This window comes from Barbus barbus, assembly GCF_936440315.1.
Source record: "Barbus barbus genome assembly, chromosome: 31".
NCBI lineage: Eukaryota > Metazoa > Chordata > Actinopteri > Cypriniformes > Cyprinidae > Barbus > Barbus barbus.
Window position 1 is genome coordinate 15602946 of NC_136759.1, and position 19680 is coordinate 15622625.

At 36.3% G+C, this 19680-nt stretch overlaps 1 protein-coding gene across 1 annotated transcript; it reads left to right on the forward strand.

The window, feature by feature from the left end:
- Window positions 1–6463: 6463 nt before the first annotated feature.
- LOC306850964 (D(2)-like dopamine receptor) lies at window positions 6464–14509 on the forward strand (the record flags this gene model as incomplete). The annotated part of the gene is made up of 7 exons (XM_079386946.1): window positions 6464–6742; window positions 8958–9067; window positions 9503–9639; window positions 11567–11766; window positions 12772–12855; window positions 13179–13524; window positions 14322–14509. 7 exons carry the CDS (start codon window positions 6464–6466, stop codon window positions 14507–14509), a joined length of 1344 nt encoding a protein of 447 aa, XP_079243072.1.
- Window positions 14510–19680: the final 5171 nt, after the last annotated feature.

The following is a 19680-nucleotide window of genomic DNA, read 5'->3' on the forward strand; positions in this document are numbered from 1 at the left end:
GTCAATTATTCCAGTAAAACAGGCTAAATGTATTTTCATTTCTGTGTGTATTATCACAAATAGTTTGATAGAGTTAAAATAAGCATGATTTATTGCCATATCAGCTTGAAAAGGATTTTTAAAACACAGTGTAGTAAACTAAAATGCTGCAAATCAGTGTCAATCAAAAATGGCTTGTTCAGCAGTGTCGGCAAATATATATTTAATGCTCCTAATGGCTAAAATTGATAGATCAAATATGTGAATTCACAAAAAAATGTGCAAACATTTTCTGTGCCTCTATTTTTAGCATTAAAGGGATAGCTCACCCAAAAATTAATGTGAAGAATATCCTGGCAATTTTTTTTTTTTCAATATGAAAGTGAATGAAGACTGGAGCTATTAAGCTCCACATTGACAAAAAAAAGTCAAAATGTATGATAAAATGCTATTATTATTATTATTATTATGATTATTGTTGTGTATTTAAATATATTTATACAAGTATTTAAATACTTGAACCTTTCTGGGTCTTTAACGTGTCAATTGTGTTGCTGTCTATGCAGGGTCAAAAAGCTCTCGGATTTCATCAAAAATATCTTAATTTGTGTACTGAAGATGAACAAAGGTCTTATGGGTCTTTAACTATCCCTTTAAATAATGCATATGATATGTAATAAATTAGCTTCATTTAAAGTGCTTTTGCTGGTGTGCTGTTTGGCACAGACTTGACTGAACTGCATAATGGTGCTTCAAAGTTCCATTCACAGATAAACTAGACGGAGAGTTTGCTCAAAGACAGGCGGGGAAAGCAATCATGCTTCAGTGCACCTTTTTCAAAGACGTCTAGGCCAAAAGCTCATTGCATCAACTTGCCAGACAGGCAGCTCTCAAGTTCTGTATGTGCCATTGTCAAGTCTTCACATCCACTGAGTCAGAAAAATAAAAAAAAATTCTACCATCTGTTCTGAGAACTCCAGACTCATGCAGCCAGACTCTCTTCGCGCAGATTTTCACCATCGAGAACATGCAGCATCAACACAGGTCTGTGTATTAAAGAAGTATTTTCATACAGCTCACTGGCTGTCAATAGTTCCACATAAATTTTAAAGTCACATTTCATAGTGGCTGCTATTGAAGTCAGAATGATTTGTTTTGCATTCTATATAAGCCTGCTCATCAGTAGGAGTTAATAGAGGCCATTCAGTCTGAGCTGGGTTATAATGGTAGCCCTGTGGCTCTCTCTCCCACGATTTGCCGGAACCCAGGGTCAGTTATTTAAATAGAGAAGTTTCATTGTTATAGTACAGCCCTTAAAGTGTAGGAAATGTTCCTGATCAGACTGTACTGTATTCTCCTGAGGGATGGCAGCAAGTCGTTTGGGTAATGTAAGGCCGTCCCTCATACGCTTTAAAGGACATTAGTCTCAGAAAGTTTTGCTGCTTTGTGTTGTGCATGGTGATTTATCATCATTGTGGGATGGCATTTTCAGATTTGAGTCCCCAAAACAATCCACTGGAAAGTTTTTAAACAAGCTGACCTTTAAAAATTGCCCAAGAATTTACTGTTACATTCGTGATAGAGCTCTGCATATCCAGGAGAATTTCCTTATATATATCAGCATCGCAACTACCACAAAAAAAGCTATATTTTCATGAACCAGTGTTTACCATTGGCAGTTTTTGCCAAGTAAATTGTATCATATTGTATTGCCAAATGACTCTTATTATTTATATGAACTTATGAGGATTTCAGGAGTTAGTCAACCAAAAATGTAAATTCTGTGATCATTTATTCTCCCTCATATTGTTACAAACTATTTTGTAGAAAAGAAGATATTTTGAAAAATGTCTGAGCTGCTCTATTGCTAAAAAGAAAGTGGATGGGGGTGAGGCACTCTCTAGCTTAAAAAAAAAAAAAAAAAAAAAAAAAAAAAGAGTACCACAAATTTTCATAAAAGTACCAAGAAAGTAATCCATACAGGATAACTTAAGTTTAAATTGACAGGTTGAGAAAATGTTGGCAGTATTCTCCTTATTTTCAGCGAACTATTCCTTTAATTTGTACACAAACTTGTGACATTTTGGCCTTACAAGAAACGTCCTTTCATTTACAACATGAATTTATGCATAGAGTTCCAAGTAAGCCAATCAAAAAAAAGGTTTTTCCTTCACACCTACTCTATTTACTTGAATAGCTGACAGATTTTTGGTCTGAATCACCTTGTTGGAAGGAAAGAGCGCGCCGACGGCAGAGACCAGAAGTCACTTTCACATTTGACTTTCAGAGCCAAATGAATGCTGACTCCTACATTTTCCACCAGGCTATTTGAGTGCTGAACTTTTCAACTTGAAAGCTGTAAGCCGCTTTCTGAATAGTTTACGATATCGAGCTTTGGTATAAATAAACTGTAACCACAGTGCTAGTTGAACTGTGTTCAACCATGTGTAGTTTTTCAACTGTGCTTAAAGGGATAGTTCACTCAAAAAAAGAACATTCTATCATTATTTACACTCCTTCATGTGATTCAAAACCTGTATGAGCTTATTTCTTCTGCAGAACCCGAAAGGAGATATTTTTTTTAAATGAATGTTTTTGTTTTTGTCCATATAATGAAAGTCAGCGGCGTCCACAGAGGGGAAAAAAAAGTAAGGTTTGGAAGGACATGAGGGTGAGTGTGATAACAGAATTTTTATTTTTTGGGGGTGAATCAATCTGATTTCTGAAGAATATCAAAAAACCAAAGGGCATTTGTTGTTGCCAGTTTCTAAGGCAACGGGATTGTTTGATTTACCCACATCTTATCATCATTCTCTAAGGAGAGTAATAGCTTATCCACTGGCTGACTATAAGTGAGGCACTGGCAATGTAGTGCACATACAGTATATGACCTACTACAAATCTGAAACATGATTATATATCCATCACATATATTCATACATGAAGTTCCCTATGTTGTTAAAGCCATATCAGTATTTGCACCTATAACCTCGCCGTGGTTTCAATGCATTGGCCTTATAGTCTCACAGACCTAGCACACATGGTTGAGACCACACATTGGCACCAAATCCATTTTTCTGTCTACCATGTCTAAAGTCCATGCACTCAGATCCAGCCCTCAAATCCGCTTTCTGTTGCTGTAGGGGAAGTGGGGGCTTGATTTTTTTGTGTCCAAAGTCTTGAAGACCATTTGAAGGCATCTAATTCAATCCTTGCCCCAAAGACAAGACGCACAGCTAATCTTCTGTGGGTACCAGTGATGTTTGCTCATATTTGGCTGTTTTGTCACCTAACAGCTGTTAGTAAGAATCAGGAGACTGAGCTATGACAGATAAAGTCATAGCTCAGTCTCATTATAAAGTCTAGCAAAGTCACATTTAAAGTCACATGGAAAGGAAACGGATGAGCTTTTCTTCTCTGTTGTGACATATATTCCAATGCCTTCTCAAATGGGAAAAGAATTAGGGCGGGGCTTGAATTTGTCCATTGGGAATTGACTGAATAGTTTTATATTATTATTATTATTATGGGGGCACATGAATTAAGAACTGACAATTTTGATAATGGTGAAAATAAAAAAATGTATTGATATAAATCATGATATCTGGAGGTCCAAAAATGCCATCTCTCATCGCCAACCTCAATTAATTATAACCATTTTAAATCCAAACAAATATTTAATAAAAAGCAAAATATAAAATAAGTAGCCTTCTCATATACTAATAGATCAACTTTACAGTTTGAAATGGGAATTAGCCTATGTACTCAGGAAAGCAATCCTATCAATCAGATCAATTTCAGGGATTTGAAAAGAAGGAGATTGTGATTGAAGAATGCAGCACTTGTGTTTTATTCTTACTGATGTTTATATAACAGCCCCGCCTCGTTTCCAACCTTCTCAATCTCTGTTGGAGGGACTGAGATTGTCCCTCAGTGGATGCTGAAGGTTACCGCGTGCGTAAAGCGCGCGCTCAGATGCTGCGCGCTGCACACTCCGCTTTGACTCAAACGGATATGGGTTGCTCCTGCTAAGTGTAGTTTAACACCTCCACAAAACCGGGAAAAGCATATTTACATCATGTTCAGGTTCTTTTAATCGCCAAAATGAAATTTCCTCGAGGAAGTAGTCGCATTTGCCGGTTTACAGTGGTTGTTTCCAGCCGTGGAGCTGTAATTGAGACAGAAGAGGAATACAGTTACAGTCGCTCGGATGGACAAGTGTATCCGTTGGAGAAAAGTGGATTTAAAATCTAAGAAACGGAATACTTCCGCTCTTTGGATGAAAGTTGCGGTTTTGAAGGTACAGCACGGCATTTTCTCTCGTTTGTGAACAAGTTTTTTTTTTTCTGCTAGTGAATAATTAGAAAGCATAGTAGAGCTGCTAATTAACAGATATTCGCTGATGCTGACACTTTCAGAGAAACTTTATTCCACTGCGTGAGGAAAAACAAGCATTTGTTTTAGACGAGTATGTGTGAACTGCTAGATGTAATCTTATCCAATTAATTAAACCGCCTTTCAAAGTGACACAATTGCTGTAATTTCTCTATGCGTACAATGATGTGTGAGCGTGTGTTTGACAGAAATATATTGTGCTTAGAATAGCACAATATAAATAGTATATACATATATTATATACATATGCAGTGTGATTATAAAATATAAATAGATAGACTTCTGTATTGATGGAGACAGTAAAGAGAGGAAATAATGGGGAGACGTGTGGGACAGTGGGTGGCTGATATTCATACAGTACACTGTTTATTTGGAGTCCCGCAGTAACCATAACCATAATGTTAACCCTAACCTTTGCAGCAAATGCAAATCTCAAGTTTCACATAACAGCATGTATGTACACAATAATTACACTGTATCTAAATAGGACACCTAACATAATATAAGTTGTGACTTGTGTTTGTTCCTGCAGACATTTTTTTTTTCTTCTAATGAACAAAAACTAATCTAAAGATGCATACACATCCTGAATTGTTCTGATTGAAAATCCCATTACAAACTTAACAAACACACAAGCACATCACAAATTATTGATATGAGAAAAAATGAAAAAGCATCATTCAGTTGAGCTGCGATGCCTGTTTCTTCCTCTGCAGGGAGTGTCATCTCAGAGACAGCTTTCATGATCAAAACTGACACTGAGAAGGCTAAAGAGGCAATTATGTGGAAAAAACAATAAGTGGTGGTCCCTTTACACAAGAGTGGGTTATATCTGTGACGATGGTGCTTTGTATGGGTTTTTTTCCCAACAGAATGCATTTTTACTATAATATTGAATGGTTTAAGTGATGAGATATTGCTATTGCACATTTGCTCATTTATGTGGCACATCTGCCGACAAGGCGCTGCTCAGACCCTGAGTGATGTTACATTCGAGGTGCGGCAAGGTTCAAGCGTTCTTGCCTCTGTCTTTTTCCCTTATGTATGTTTCTTATTTACATTACATTAGTCAAAACAGTGTAAAATGACCAATGTGGTTTGTTCAAATAGAATTTGCAACATGCTACAATTTGATATCTAGCCAGGCATTTATAAAACTTTTATGGTAAATACAGTCCACCCAAAAATGGAAAATTTGTAATCTCTAGGATGTCGTTCCAAACCTGTGTGACTTACTTTCTTCAGAGGAACACAAAATAAGGTTTACATTTATTGCATGCTGGGAAAAAAAATGAATTCCTTTGAGCTATCTCTTTAAGAATTACCTTGTCCCTTCTTTCTCAAAGCCATAAGAAATGATCTATTCATGACATACAAAATAATTTGAGAAGACAAGTAGACCTTTGTTCTGAGTTTGATATCATTTAGATGGCCAGAATGGGTTCATGTGTCATGAAATGCAAATTAATTTAATCCATTTCCACATTAGGACTATAATAATTTTGGTGCTGAGCTCACACGAATTTTGCTAAATCTGCTAAATATAGAATGAAAAGCAACTGCTCACTGTGCAGTTTCCTTTTTTCTCAATTTGCAGAGACAGTATATACTACAAGCCCTTTTGTTGTGATATTTTGTGATATGCTCTCACCTCCCCGCGTCCACTTATTATTTAGCTTATACTGCTTATGTTTCTGTCTGTTTTCTTGGACATCGTACAAGGGAAACAGTAGGGAGGGAGGAGACTTCTGTCCTAGTTAGTCAAGTCACATCTAGAGTTCAAACACAGGTTTTTCAGGACAGCTCTGCGAACGATCACCCATAAATAACCGATAGACTTTACACAGTGTACCATGCAGTGCAAGGCCACGGCCCTGTGCTTTCTAGTGAAAGCTTCTGCTCTGGTGTTCCAATAAGAAATTGATTTTTCATGCCAAAACTTAGTGGCACACGCTGTGCAATCTGGTTCATATGATAAAACACACACTGGGATACAAAATATGTGACTTAAAAAAATTAATTCTGGATTTCTTTCATAAAAAAACTCTTGTCCTTGGTTGTAGGGTCTCGGCTTGGCTTCAACCATCTGATGGAAGTCTTCACGGAGTATGCCTATAATGAAAGCTTCTTTGAAAATGGATCCCGGGGCTTCAATGGCACAGAACAAGGGGGGCGGCACCAGTACAATTATTATGCCATGCTTCTCACACTGCTCATTTTCGTCATTGTCTTCGGCAACGTGCTTGTGTGTATGGCCGTCTCGAGGGAGAAAGCCCTGCAGACCACTACCAACTACCTGATAGTCAGCCTGGCTGTGGCTGATCTGCTAGTTGCCACACTTGTAATGCCATGGGTGGTTTACCTTGAGGTAGGTATCAGCGTGATCGAATGCTAAAATGGATTAACAACCGACCATCTGTGGTTTACATTAATGCAAGGACGGGTTATTGAATTATTCTCACTTGATAAGACTGTAAATTCTTGCGCCATCTTCATAACTCATTAGAGTCAATCTGAGCATGAATTAACTAAGAAAAGCTGCAGGCACTGTCTTAAACATTCTAGCTAATCAATTTGCAGTAGCCACCAGCACATGTCTAATTCTAGAAAATCTGATCCTAGCCACAGGTTAGTAGTTATTTTCAACAAAGAGAAGCCTCCTTGGTGTATGTAATTGAGCCATACATATTAGCAAAGCTATCAAATATCAAGCAAAATCCATAGCATTTTAATGTACATGCAGAAAATAGTGTTCTTCAGAGAATAATGCAAGCAGGTTGGTTGTGTGATTTTAAACTGAGCTCTGAACAATGGGTCAAAAGTGACACTTCAGATGCAGCACAACAAATTTACAGCATTATTATAACTGGCTATATTAAATGAGCCTTTTGATATCTTGTGATGTGTTGTTTTCCTCCTAAAGAGCAGCACAGAGTAACTGCGTTCTCATCATTTATTTTGTTCTCATCATTTATATGCGTGAACAGAACATTAAGGAGCGCTATTGTGAGATGGTCGAAATGTTTATTGGCTAAATAAAAATTGCTGTTGTTGCGTTGCAATATGAAAGTGCTCAATATTATTATTAGGGCCGATGAGATCATCATTCCAAATTTCCATAAACAACTTCAGAATATCTTCAGAACATGAATGAAAATGAGTCATGAAAATAACCTAATTATACTAGCAAGAAATTTAGCTTAGCTTCAGGGTTGGGCCAAACTGACAATTTAAGAAATGTTCTCCTTTCAGTTCATTAATATGAATTTGAATTGAATTGTCCACGCCTCACAGTGTGTTGAATTAGAATTGATTCAATGCCTCACTCATAAAAACAGTCCTTCATCACCAACTACTGATATAACAATGTAACTGGCAGAATCGCTGCCACGAACAAAATTCAAGATTTCAAAAATTATTCAAAACTTATTTGTCACATACACAGATTACTGTTCAACTAGAATGAAATGTCAACTTGCATTCTAACATTAGGTCATTCTTAGCAGTGGAATACATTTCCATCCATCCATTCTTCACAACGTATATCCTCTGAATGCATTTCATTCTATTTAAATCTTTTTTTTTTCTTAATTCAGGACTCAAATAGAACTTTAAATGCATTCTCAGGTCAGTTCTGAATGCCACACTGCTCTGATTTATGGTAGCACGTTTCCGTTACAAAATAAAAACAGCTTTTAAACAATAAATAAAATTGTGAGTTTATGTCTCACAATTCTGACATTTTTTCTTTGAATTGTGAAAAGCAAAGTCCAAATTGTGAGATATAAATTCAGAATTGCGAGAAAAAAAAGTGAGATTTATGAGGTAAAAAGTTGCAATCTTTAATCTGTGGTGGAAAGAATCTTCCATACTGATTAGCTCTTTCTGTGCACAGCAATTTTAAAAAGTATTTATTTCTCTACACACTACATGCTTGCTCTGCAGACTTCCCTCTCTTTTTCTCCCTCTATTAGTGCAAGGACATGTTTTGATCACTAGCGATGTCTGAGAATGATAGTGGTGAGGCTCATTTCATCTGAGTTTAGAGATATGGTGATGAACTGACTCAGGCAACTCACAGCCGCTTTCATTAGAGGTGTTAAATAATTCTTTAATCAATGACAGCGATGCAAAATCCAGAGGCGGGGACCTAAGACCATCAAGAGGTTTCTGAGTCCCTCGGCTTGCCTGAGGACACACATTAATCAGAGGCAGCTCAGAAAGCTCTGCCAGCCAACTCAGGAGATGCGAACTGTGGTTGAGGCTGACCTGTGCTATATTGCTGCTTTCTGCCAGTTTTATCGCATAAACCAGAGAAAATGCCAATATTTTATTGGTTTAAACATTATTATAGTGGTTAAAGCTGTTGCAAATTGACTCCTACAGACTTGCAGACGAGAAAAGACAGGTGGTTGTGGTGTTAACATGAATGTTTAGAATCTAAAGATATTAGTAATACACAATGCTTGCCAGAGAGCTTCTGGCAACTATTGCACATTTGCAAGCAAACAGTGTAGGTTTGCATTCAGATGCATTGTTCTACAATTAGCAGAGCGTTTAGTTGTCCATGTCTGTCCTCCCAGGTGGTGGGAGAGTGGCGGTTCAGCACAATCCATTGTGACATCTTTGTCACCCTGGACGTGATGATGTGTACAGCGAGCATACTCAATCTATGTGCCATCAGTATCGACAGGTAGGTGTTTCTGCTCTGCTATTATAAGAGTGGTCTAATGCTGACCGAGACATAATTTGGTGGCTCAGCTCAAAAGAGGTACCAACTCAGCTTCTGCACACCTGAAAATAAACCAGATCTGGTGCTGAGGTTGTTATATATAGACGACAACAACTTCAATGTACATTGTCACTTACAATGTCACATGAGCTCAGAATAGTAGAAATACTTCATCAATACGATCAATAGCATTTCATGCTAAACGTCTCCTCTATTTATATAGTAAGTAATCAGATACTAGAAGAAAAGCACCGATATGTGGTTCTATACATCATAGGTCACATGAATGCAGGTATATTTGGAAAATTGTGTGCAGAGGCATGCAAGAATATGATACAGGTAATATAAGGCCTGTAAGATAACAACAAATTTATTTATGTCTTGTATCTCCCACAGGTACACAGCTGTAGCCATGCCAATGTTATACAACACACGCTACAGCTCCAAGAGGAGGGTCACAGTCATGATTTCTGTCGTCTGGATTCTGTCTTTTGCAATATCATGTCCACTGCTGTTTGGACTCAATAATACTGGTAAATATAGGGGAAAATATATTCACTAACTAGATTGCCAGGCCAACTATTTAATAGTTCAGGGTCAGTATGAATTTATTTATTAATTGTTATTTTTAAATTTTTTGCAAAAGGAATGAATATTTATATTCAGCAAGGATGCACTGAATTGGTCAAAAGTGACAGTAAAGAAATTTACAGTATAATGGTATCAAAGATTTCTATGTCAAATAAATGTTTGTATTAATCAAACTTTGTATTAATCAAAGAATCCTGAAAAAAAAATATCATGGTTTTTACAAAAGCACAACTGTTTTCAACACTGAATATAAATCTTGAGCATCAAATCAGCATATTACTATGATTTCTGTGGATAATTTGACACTGAAGACTGGAGTAATTGCTGCTGAAAATTCAGCTTTGCTATAAAGTGAATAAATTACGTTTAAAAACATATTCACATAGAAAACAGTTGTTTTAAACTGTAATAATATTTTATAATATTACTGTTTTACTTTATTTATTTTTTGATCAAACAAATGCAGCCTTGGTGAGCATGAGAGACTTTCAAAAAAAATATTGCCGACCCCAAACATTTGAACATCAAGTGTCCATTACATGTTTTTCATAGAGCTGTCAGTCAATTACACTTTGTAATCCTATGATATTCTAATTAATTAGTCAAATTCAAGGCAATTCACTGCATGCATTTGTGGAGAAATGCCCTTGAATTAAAATAAAGACATTACATTTTTATGGCAGACATTATGAAAAGAAGCATTAAAAGGTAATATACTGTTTTATATCTGTAAGTTTATCTCTGATCTACTGTCCATTGCTGTGCACTTTGTCTCATCTTTTATGCATTATTCTGCATGTGAATAAATAACCAAAAGGAATATGATAGCTAAACTCTGTGTAAGTGGATCCCCTTGTCTTAAACTTGAACAAATGGCTTCTGCTTATTAATAATATTATGGCACAACAGCTTGCACTTAAGAACTGAATTTACAGAGTATTAGTGTCATTAACTTGCATGCACACTGGTGTTAGGGGCAACTAAAATTAAGTTAGGTCACCACTTAATTTAAAAGTTATATTAGAGGAAGTCATTTAATCAGCATTCTTTTGCTTGAATGCTCGTGCTGGGAGGACGAGGTCAGGGATTTGTGGGCATGAACAATACAAATCATAATGTAAGAGACTGGGATGTTGAGCGTTATACTCTGCAGTATTTAAAACAAGTAATGTCAGCTGCTGCACTGATACCTTTATGTTTCTGTTTGTTTTTTAAAATATTAGTATGTATTTAGGAGAGAATTTTAAGATGTTTTTTCCACTAAATCTTTTATTATTCAAAAACAGATTAAAAATACACATACACAGTGATTTAAATACACTTCTAAGATGAACATGTTTTTCATTTCTGAATTAATTTAGTTTTTTTTGTTTGTTTTTTTTACAGGGGGAAAATTCTAAATTATCTAGTTAAAAATATTTTAGCTCCTTATTAATTTTTGAATAACTTTGTCTTCGAAGGTCGTGTGGTGCAACCAACATTCAATAAATAAATCAAACAAACATAAAACAGGAAATAACATCACAAAAAGGACCCCTGCATAACTTTGCATGTGAATAAATAAAAAAAATTGAATGAATTCAAAGTATTTGCAAAGTGTTTAGTTTTTAGTTTAGTTTTTACTTGGGTACACCATGTGACAATTTTTTTTTCTTTTTTTGAAAATGATATTAAAAAAATCAAAACCACGTAAAACCTATATCAATACAAAGTATATTTAATAAGTGTTTAAGTTTTTCACTTTCTGTAACATGTACAGTCATATATGTTATTGACCCAGACATCTATTCTACCTAGTCAGTAAACTTCATTTTGATTATATGATACATAAGACAGTGTCACTAATTTTCACTTTATTTTTGATTGCAGTCACTCATAACGATGCTCTGTGTGTGATCGCAAACCCTGCCTTTGTAGTATACTCCTCTATTGTATCCTTCTACGTTCCCTTCATCATAACACTGCTAGTATACGTGCAGATCTACGTGGTACTGCGAAAGAGACGGAAACGTGTCAACACCAAACGCACATGCCCAGTTACGGACATGGATATGAGCTTGACGTTAAAGGTGAGACAGCTGCAGGATGATGAAAGTTTCTACTTACTTGGCACTCCAGTTGAGTTTAGTGAATTGGGATTGTTAAAAACTGCAGAGTCAATAAATTCCAAAGTAATTAATCAGCACTGCAATTCCCATTAGCAGTATATCTGTAACGAACAGTTGGATAGTAGTAAATAGTAGCAAATATTTTTTTAGATCTGTGATCATAACGTGTCTAGAATTACCTTTTCCTCTTTTTTTGCTCGTATTGATTCTGGCGACATGCAGCAAATCAATGTGTGCCATGCAGGAAATGACCGCTGCTTCATATGACTGTTATTATAATACATGGCTATAGTCTCCATTGTTTTACATGGAGCAAAGACATCCAGGCTTCTCCATGGAGCATGTGCTGCAGCAGAATAAATTCAATAGCTTATCTACCCATCCTAAGCTTCTGCAAGGGCATCAGTGCATTATTGAGAGCCATTTGTGGTTAGGGAGTTCTCATACTGTGTCCTGACGGCATAAGTAAACATATCTCCTATCAGTGGTTTCTGTCACTGCTGCGTCTCCTACAAAGCATTCTCATGTGAAAACAGGCTCAGATCAACATCATGTTTATTTCCGGAGCGCTTTCATTTTGAAGTGCAAAACTCATCCTAATACTTCTATATAGCAAATGTCTTGTTTTCAAAACGCTGAACCTTTGGATTTAGGTCCGAAATGATCTTTAGATTGGCCACTTGTGCATCCAAAACGTATGCTTTGGAGATTGAGAATGCAAAGCTTTGGCAATCCTCAGATAATTTAAAATGTTAAATTAAACTTTTCCTAGCGTATTACCTATAAACATGATCTATAATCTGACATTTGGGAAAAATATCACTGTGACTGAATGGAATTACCAACCTTCCTGTTGCACGTTTCTATAATTGCAAATAAATTTAAACTGGGCCTAGGGTAGAACAACTAATTCCTTTCTGGTCTAAATCTGTCAAAACAGTCTGGTGTTTCTCCCATGTGTTTCAGAAATGCACCCACCCTGATGATGTGAAACTCTGCACTGTGATCGTCAAGTCCAGTGGGAATTTTCCTGTGAACAACAAAAACGTGGTACAGCCAATTTTACTTTCCCTTTCCAAATATTGCGCTTGACAGGATTCTTGAGCTTCTAACTGCTTGTCATATGCACCAGAAATAATAACGACAGATGACATTTGAGAAATGACAGTGTATAAGCAAATATTGAATGTTAATTTCTTCATCCCGTGTAGACTTCATATAAAGTTATGTTGACTGAAACAAGACACTATTCTGTTATTAAATAGAGCTGTTTGATAAAGTGAACCAATTCATTTCATTTCTATTATCAAAGCCTGAGCACTTCAGCACTACTTTTAACCAAAATGACTTCTTTTTCATCTTTTTTTTGTTAGATCTTCATAAAGGAGGTGGTAAACAATGGCGATGACATCCAAATGGATGAAATAACAAACTTAAACCCTCCGAGACAGAGGAAGCAGGATCAGTCTGGTACAAGTCAACAACACAGCAGGCTGGTTAACTCTAATCTAAGAGAGACTGACATATCACCCCCATCGCCTGAAGCTGGTGTCAAACCTGAGAGAAATGGCAACACCAATATCACAAAAGGGGCCAAAGCATTTGAGATCCAGGTCTCCCCCACCGGCAAAACACAGACATCGGTCAAGACTCTTAACAAACGCAAAATCTCCCAGCAGAAGGAGAAGAAGGCTACTCAAATGTTAGCTATTGTCCTTGGTAAGTGTTGCTTTGTACTACTTTAATGGTGAAGAGTGTGATTTTTTTTATGTTAAAATACTAGAAGTTAAACATTTTTGATTGATTTGCTTGTAAAGTGTAAACACTGTGGTACTTTCAAAACATTACTTTGTATTTCATCATCACAAATGATTGCCAGGGTTGCCAGATCTGCGTATCAAAACTAGCACAATGGCCAATCAAAAATATCCCAAAACTACGTCAATGACCCTATCCCCCAAATATCAAAATTCAACATATGCTACTCCCATACCTAAAATGTATATTTCACCGTCACTGTTATGCATTATACACAATTTCAATTTGTAGATCATTATAAAGGACCCTCCATTACAAAACTGTGAAGATCTAGCACAGTTAAATAATCTGTCAAACCTTTAACCAGCAGAGAATAAACAGTGTCCCACAGCAACAGTTGAAAAGTAGCCCAATTTGAGGGAAAACTGTAGACTTAGCAACCCCCAAAACCGGCCTGACAACAGCGACACTGGCACAGCCAATGATGTGAATTTTGGGGCAGGACTATCTGTTTGTCCAACCGATAGCATACAGGCAGAGTATTGTGTTTGATTTTTGCAGTTTCATTTGGTGATGCTAATGGTGAGAAAATTACCCACTTCAGCTTTAACAATACTGTTTGATTTCATTTAACTGAATATTGTTCAGTACGTACATATATACCCCTGAATGAAACATTTTATATAGGTTTTCAGCTCAAGTTTCTTAACATTTTCCACCCAAACCTGAATTATTACCTCTGTGTGCTTTATTTTCAGGTGTATTTATCATCTGCTGGCTGCCATTCTTCATCACACACATAGTGAACACTTACTGCCAAGTCCCTCCTGAACTCTACACTGCCTTTACGTGGCTGGGCTACGTGAACAGTGCCGTAAATCCCATCATATACACCACTTTCAACATTGAGTTTCGCAAAGCTTTCATTAAGATTTTACACTGTTGAAAGAGAACTCACTTCACTGGAGCAGAAGGGATAGAAATGAAATGATACCTCGTCTGCAGTGAACACACTGTAAAACGTCAAGTAAAGATTTGAAATTGGATCCCATGTGGACTATGGCCTGAGGCTACATCTCTTGCATTTCACAGAGATTAAAACTAAAGCAATGTATATAAATTGTCTGTATTATAAAAATAATTTTGTTCCAAGATCATATCGCCCAGAAAAGAAAAGAAAAAAACACATATAAAATCCTTAGGGGAGATGGGGCTTAAAGCAGCATTTTCAGCACAGACAAAAACGCTTGTTTGGAATTGCTTCAAGCAATGCCTTTGCTTATCTGTTTGTCAGTATTATTATAATTTTGATTATTTGCTCAAAACCTAAATGTAACTAGGTGGAAACAGCGTTTTAAATCATAGTAGTACATACTGTGATGCAAACAGATGCTTTGTAGTAACCAATAGGCCATGCATTGCATGGAGGTTGTAATTTATTTGCTGAAAAGCTTATTTATGCCAGTCACGTCTGCAATGTTATGTCCCAAGTTTATAATGTTTGTCAGATGTTCTCTCAGAAAACTAACAGCAGCAGAAACCTTAAATAATACATTCAGCAAATCTGTAATCAACTAATACCAGTATCAAAACATTTGTGCCACATCTACAGCAAAGTGGATTTAACATAAAATAGCAGAGAAAATAAATACAGTTTCAAACAAAAAAAACTTGACCGTCATTTGTTAGCCTTCCTGGTGGAAGCATTAACCATTTCAGCTCTTTGTTTTGGCCTTGAGGAGGAAAAGATAATACTGATGGAGTGAAAGGGGAGGATAAGGACGAACTGCATGCCGTCCCTGAGGTTTGGATTATGTGAATGGACGACAGTATCAGCCAAGCGTGCAAAAACATGTTAGCAAAATGAGTGTAAATTTAAATTTAGCTTTTTTACTATTTATTATGTTTATAGATGTAGCTTTTCATGCTTTATATGACACACTTTGAATGTGATGGGCCTGCCGTTGCATTGTAATGCATGTTCTCATAAGATGTATGTTGCACAATGATATAAGCTTATGAATAAAGTAATTGTGCACTGATGGTTTGCCGTATCAGGACAGATGCTTATAGTGATACAACCCAACAAAATCTGCTATTTGACATCAATATCTTGGTTTATCACTGTAATCCCTGGAAGAACTATAGGGACAGACTTTCCAGCAAACTTCATGAAGCAAAAGAACACTGGAGCCATAAAACAAAGTTTTCAGTCCCTGGCCTGAGGGCTGACTCAACTGATGTGGCACAGAGCGTTTGATATGATTGCATGTTCTGTGGACAACAAAATGACATTAGCCCCATGGCAACCATCTGTGGACTCAGCTGATGATCAACACACTGCTTTTTGCTGGCTACGCATAACTAAACTACTGCACACACACCACTAAACTCTTGGCTACACAAACTTTGTGTAGTTTAGATGTACTTTTTGTTGTCAGAATCCATATAAGAATTCAAAAATCCCAGGAAAAAATCTTTAAGGGATAGTTCACCCAAAAATTCCTCATGCAGTCAGATGAATATGACTTTTTCTTCAGATGAACACAGAGATGTTTAGAAAAAGAATCCATCTCTGTGAGTCCATATCATGCAAGTGTACAGGACCTCCAAATCTGAGGTTAAAAAAACCACACAAAGTGAAAATAAAGTAACATGATGACCCCAGTTGGTGAATTAATGTCTTCTGAAACTAAATGATAGGCCAACTGCTATATGTGTGCATTTGTACTGAACTGCTGATTCTCCATTTTTTACATTTTCCAAGTTTACATTAAGTCTTGAATATTATTTAGTTACATACTTGGTAAAATGCATACCTATATATATATATATATATATATATATATATATATTAGTGCTGTCAAACGATTAATCAATGTATACATACAATATTATGTATATATAAATACACACACAGTATATATTTTGAAAATATTTACATGTATATATATAATTTATATTATATATAAATATATTTCATATACAAATATAACATTTTTCTTATTTACACTTTTCTTATTATTATACTTTTCTTATTTGTCATATTTTACTTTTATTTTGGATGCGATTAATTGTTTTCAGATTAATTGTTCAACATCACTATACATATAAATGCATCACAAATGAAATTACAGAGTGTAAGGTAAAGTGACACATTATAAATCATCAGCCTGTGTTGATTGTGAAGCACAGATCAGTCAAAACTCTCACGGCCAGGCAATGATGGCCTTAAGATGAGATTAAACCTGTGATGTTTGACCCTCAACACCAAGGATGTGTAAGGCACTAGTCATTTATTTCACATTTGCAAATAAAATCTGTCAAGAACATTTTTCACCACTTGTCTGCATTGCAATCACAAATGGATGTGAAAGTGCTGCATGTGAATAATGATTTTGCTCTGAAAAATGAGAGACACTTGAGCAAAGTAAACTTTGCACTTGGCTTTTCAATAGAAACAGATTAAGAACCTAAAATTCTTCAAGTTTCATTAGCCGACTAAATTACCTGTTAAAAATAACTTGTTAGCACGGGCTCTATCAGCAGAGAGCAGCCAGGTAATTTGCACCAAAAATTCCTGAATGCAAAGTATGACATTACGTGCAAGAAACGTCATGAATTTGGACAGTTGCTAATTAACTAAATTGCTCCTTTGATACCCAGCAATCAGGGTTATGTTTCTTGCGAGTTGATGGAAGGACAAATGCGACTGCAGGTTTCATCATCAGACAAGTTCAACAACCCTTGATTGCTGTCAGCACTTAACAGAACCTGAAAGGGGTCACGTGGGTGGGATATGAAGTCATTTTGGAGATGTGACAGGTGACAGAACGTAACAAGGGAAGAAGGGTAACATTTACAAATCATTTGAGTTTAAAACAAATGAAAATTTCAAATTTACTCATTCACTTATTCAAGTATGTACAGCATGTTTTTGTCTCTTCAAAAGACAGTGTCCTATCATCTTAAATCTCTGGGACTTCAAAGACTTTGGGACTTAAATCTCTCGGCTGGGGATGTTGGGCTGAGAATGAGTTTTGCATGCAAGTAGCTAGAAAGAGAGAGAGAGAGAAAGGAAGGGAGGGTGTGAGGGCTCCCACAGCGCTGAAGCTATAATCACTTGCTTGGCACGTTTACCCCCCTCCTATGAGCCCAACTAAAGAGAATTAAGCTGGGCCAGCTGAGCCACAGGCAGGTGCTGTGTTTGTTTTTCTGATGTGTTAATAAGAGTGCTTCTGCTGCCCACTGGACCGTATTCCACACACCCCACCCAGACAAACCACACAGCGCTGATTCATTTACCAGGGCAATGCTGTCAGGAATTGCAAATAGAAGTCATTTGTCCGCACAATTATGTAATTATTTGAGGAAATATCCCTTCGAATCAAAGTAAAGCCGTGTTTTGATTTGAAGGGAATTTTCATCGACTACATCTGCCATATATACATTTATTTTCTAAGCACACACTTCCACTAATGCAGTTTACAGGAAAGTAGGTTACAATCAGCCATTGAGTTACTAAGGGAAATAAACAGAAACATCTGTTCACTTAGTTGTAAATCTCACAAATGTTAGTATTCAGATACACTGACAGTTAAAGATGGCATAGCCATTCAGTAAATGTGTTGAGATTAATTATTTTTCCATCAATGCGCAAGAGAACTAACCCAATTTCACCCTACTGTTACAATTTTTTTACAATGCTGATACCAAGAAGGGCCTATAAGAATAGAGTTATTTATAAAATAACTAGATAAGAATGATGTATAGTGAAGAAAAGAATTTTGACGTGCACAGATATGTGATTTTGGGTCTTATGTCATGTGGAGAAACGTATTTATTTTGAATAAAAGCAAGTTTCCGCTTTTAAATGTTATGTCATCAAAAACATTTCCTTTTTTGACATTTTTTAGAAGTTGCATTCCAAATACACATCGAGCAGAATACATTTGGATGGGCATGACACTTCTGACAGTAAGCCAACCCTCTGGATGCGATAAATGTCAAAAGCAGTGATTTGAGTCTGGCAAATATGAGCAGCTGATGGACAGACCTGAATGGAAGAATTTCTAGATTTTGAGGAATTCAGCCATCATGAAAGTAATTTTTTTCATCCACCCAGGTGTAAGTAAACCAGTTCAGAGTGAGTTACAGCAATTTATTGAATCAACATTAAAGAGGAAAAAAATCAGTGGAGTATAAAGTGAATGAAAAACGTGACCCAGATCAGTGAAGGCAAATTGCTGGTTTATACATCAGGAAGTGACAATTTTGTGACCTTCAACCAAGATGAAAAGAGTCTGAGCGATGAAGATGTACTGGAGTCCTGTCAAGGTTCAGTTTGAGGAGGCATTATATCACAATAACACACTGAGAATTTCCTGATTTCAGGTGAAAATAGAGCGAGAGCATGCCGTCATGTGCCAGACGAGGTAGGAACAACGTTATCAAGAAGCCTGATGAAGATGAATATCTTTGGCCAGAATACAGTAGCCTGTGAAACTCCCATATTATGGTTTTGTCCAAAACAAAAATCACATTAACCTCTTTCTGTCATATTTCAATGTTAAATTAACAACATTGGCATAAAATTGGACTATTTGCACATCTCTAAGGAATCCTGAATCGTCTCCAGCGGTTCTTGCATTAAACTTATACAAGGCCCTTCACAAAGCCAGTTTCAAACAATGTGATGAATAATCTGTAAACCATTATTTCATATAACCACAACATTTGGGTTATCATCATGTGCATCAGCACCTTTGGTTGCCAATTTGCTCCTAAAAAGGTGATTCAGAGGTTTTTTGGATGACAGATGGTCTTAGGTAGAAGCAAAAGACTATTTTTGGGGCTCTTGGGTTCTATTAAAATGTTCTGAGCAGCATCTAAAGATTCTTGGCAACAAAAAGGATCTTTAATAAAATATGAAACAAGTAGATATATTTTCCTTTGGCATTTAATTTAACGATGTGTTCATAAAATAATAAATAGTGTACTACTTTCATGCCTGTGTTACCCTGTCAGCAGTGGTGGAGGAAGTACTTAAGTTTAGTACTTAAGTAAAAGTACAACTACCCTGCAAAATATATACTTAAGTAAAAGTATAATTACTAC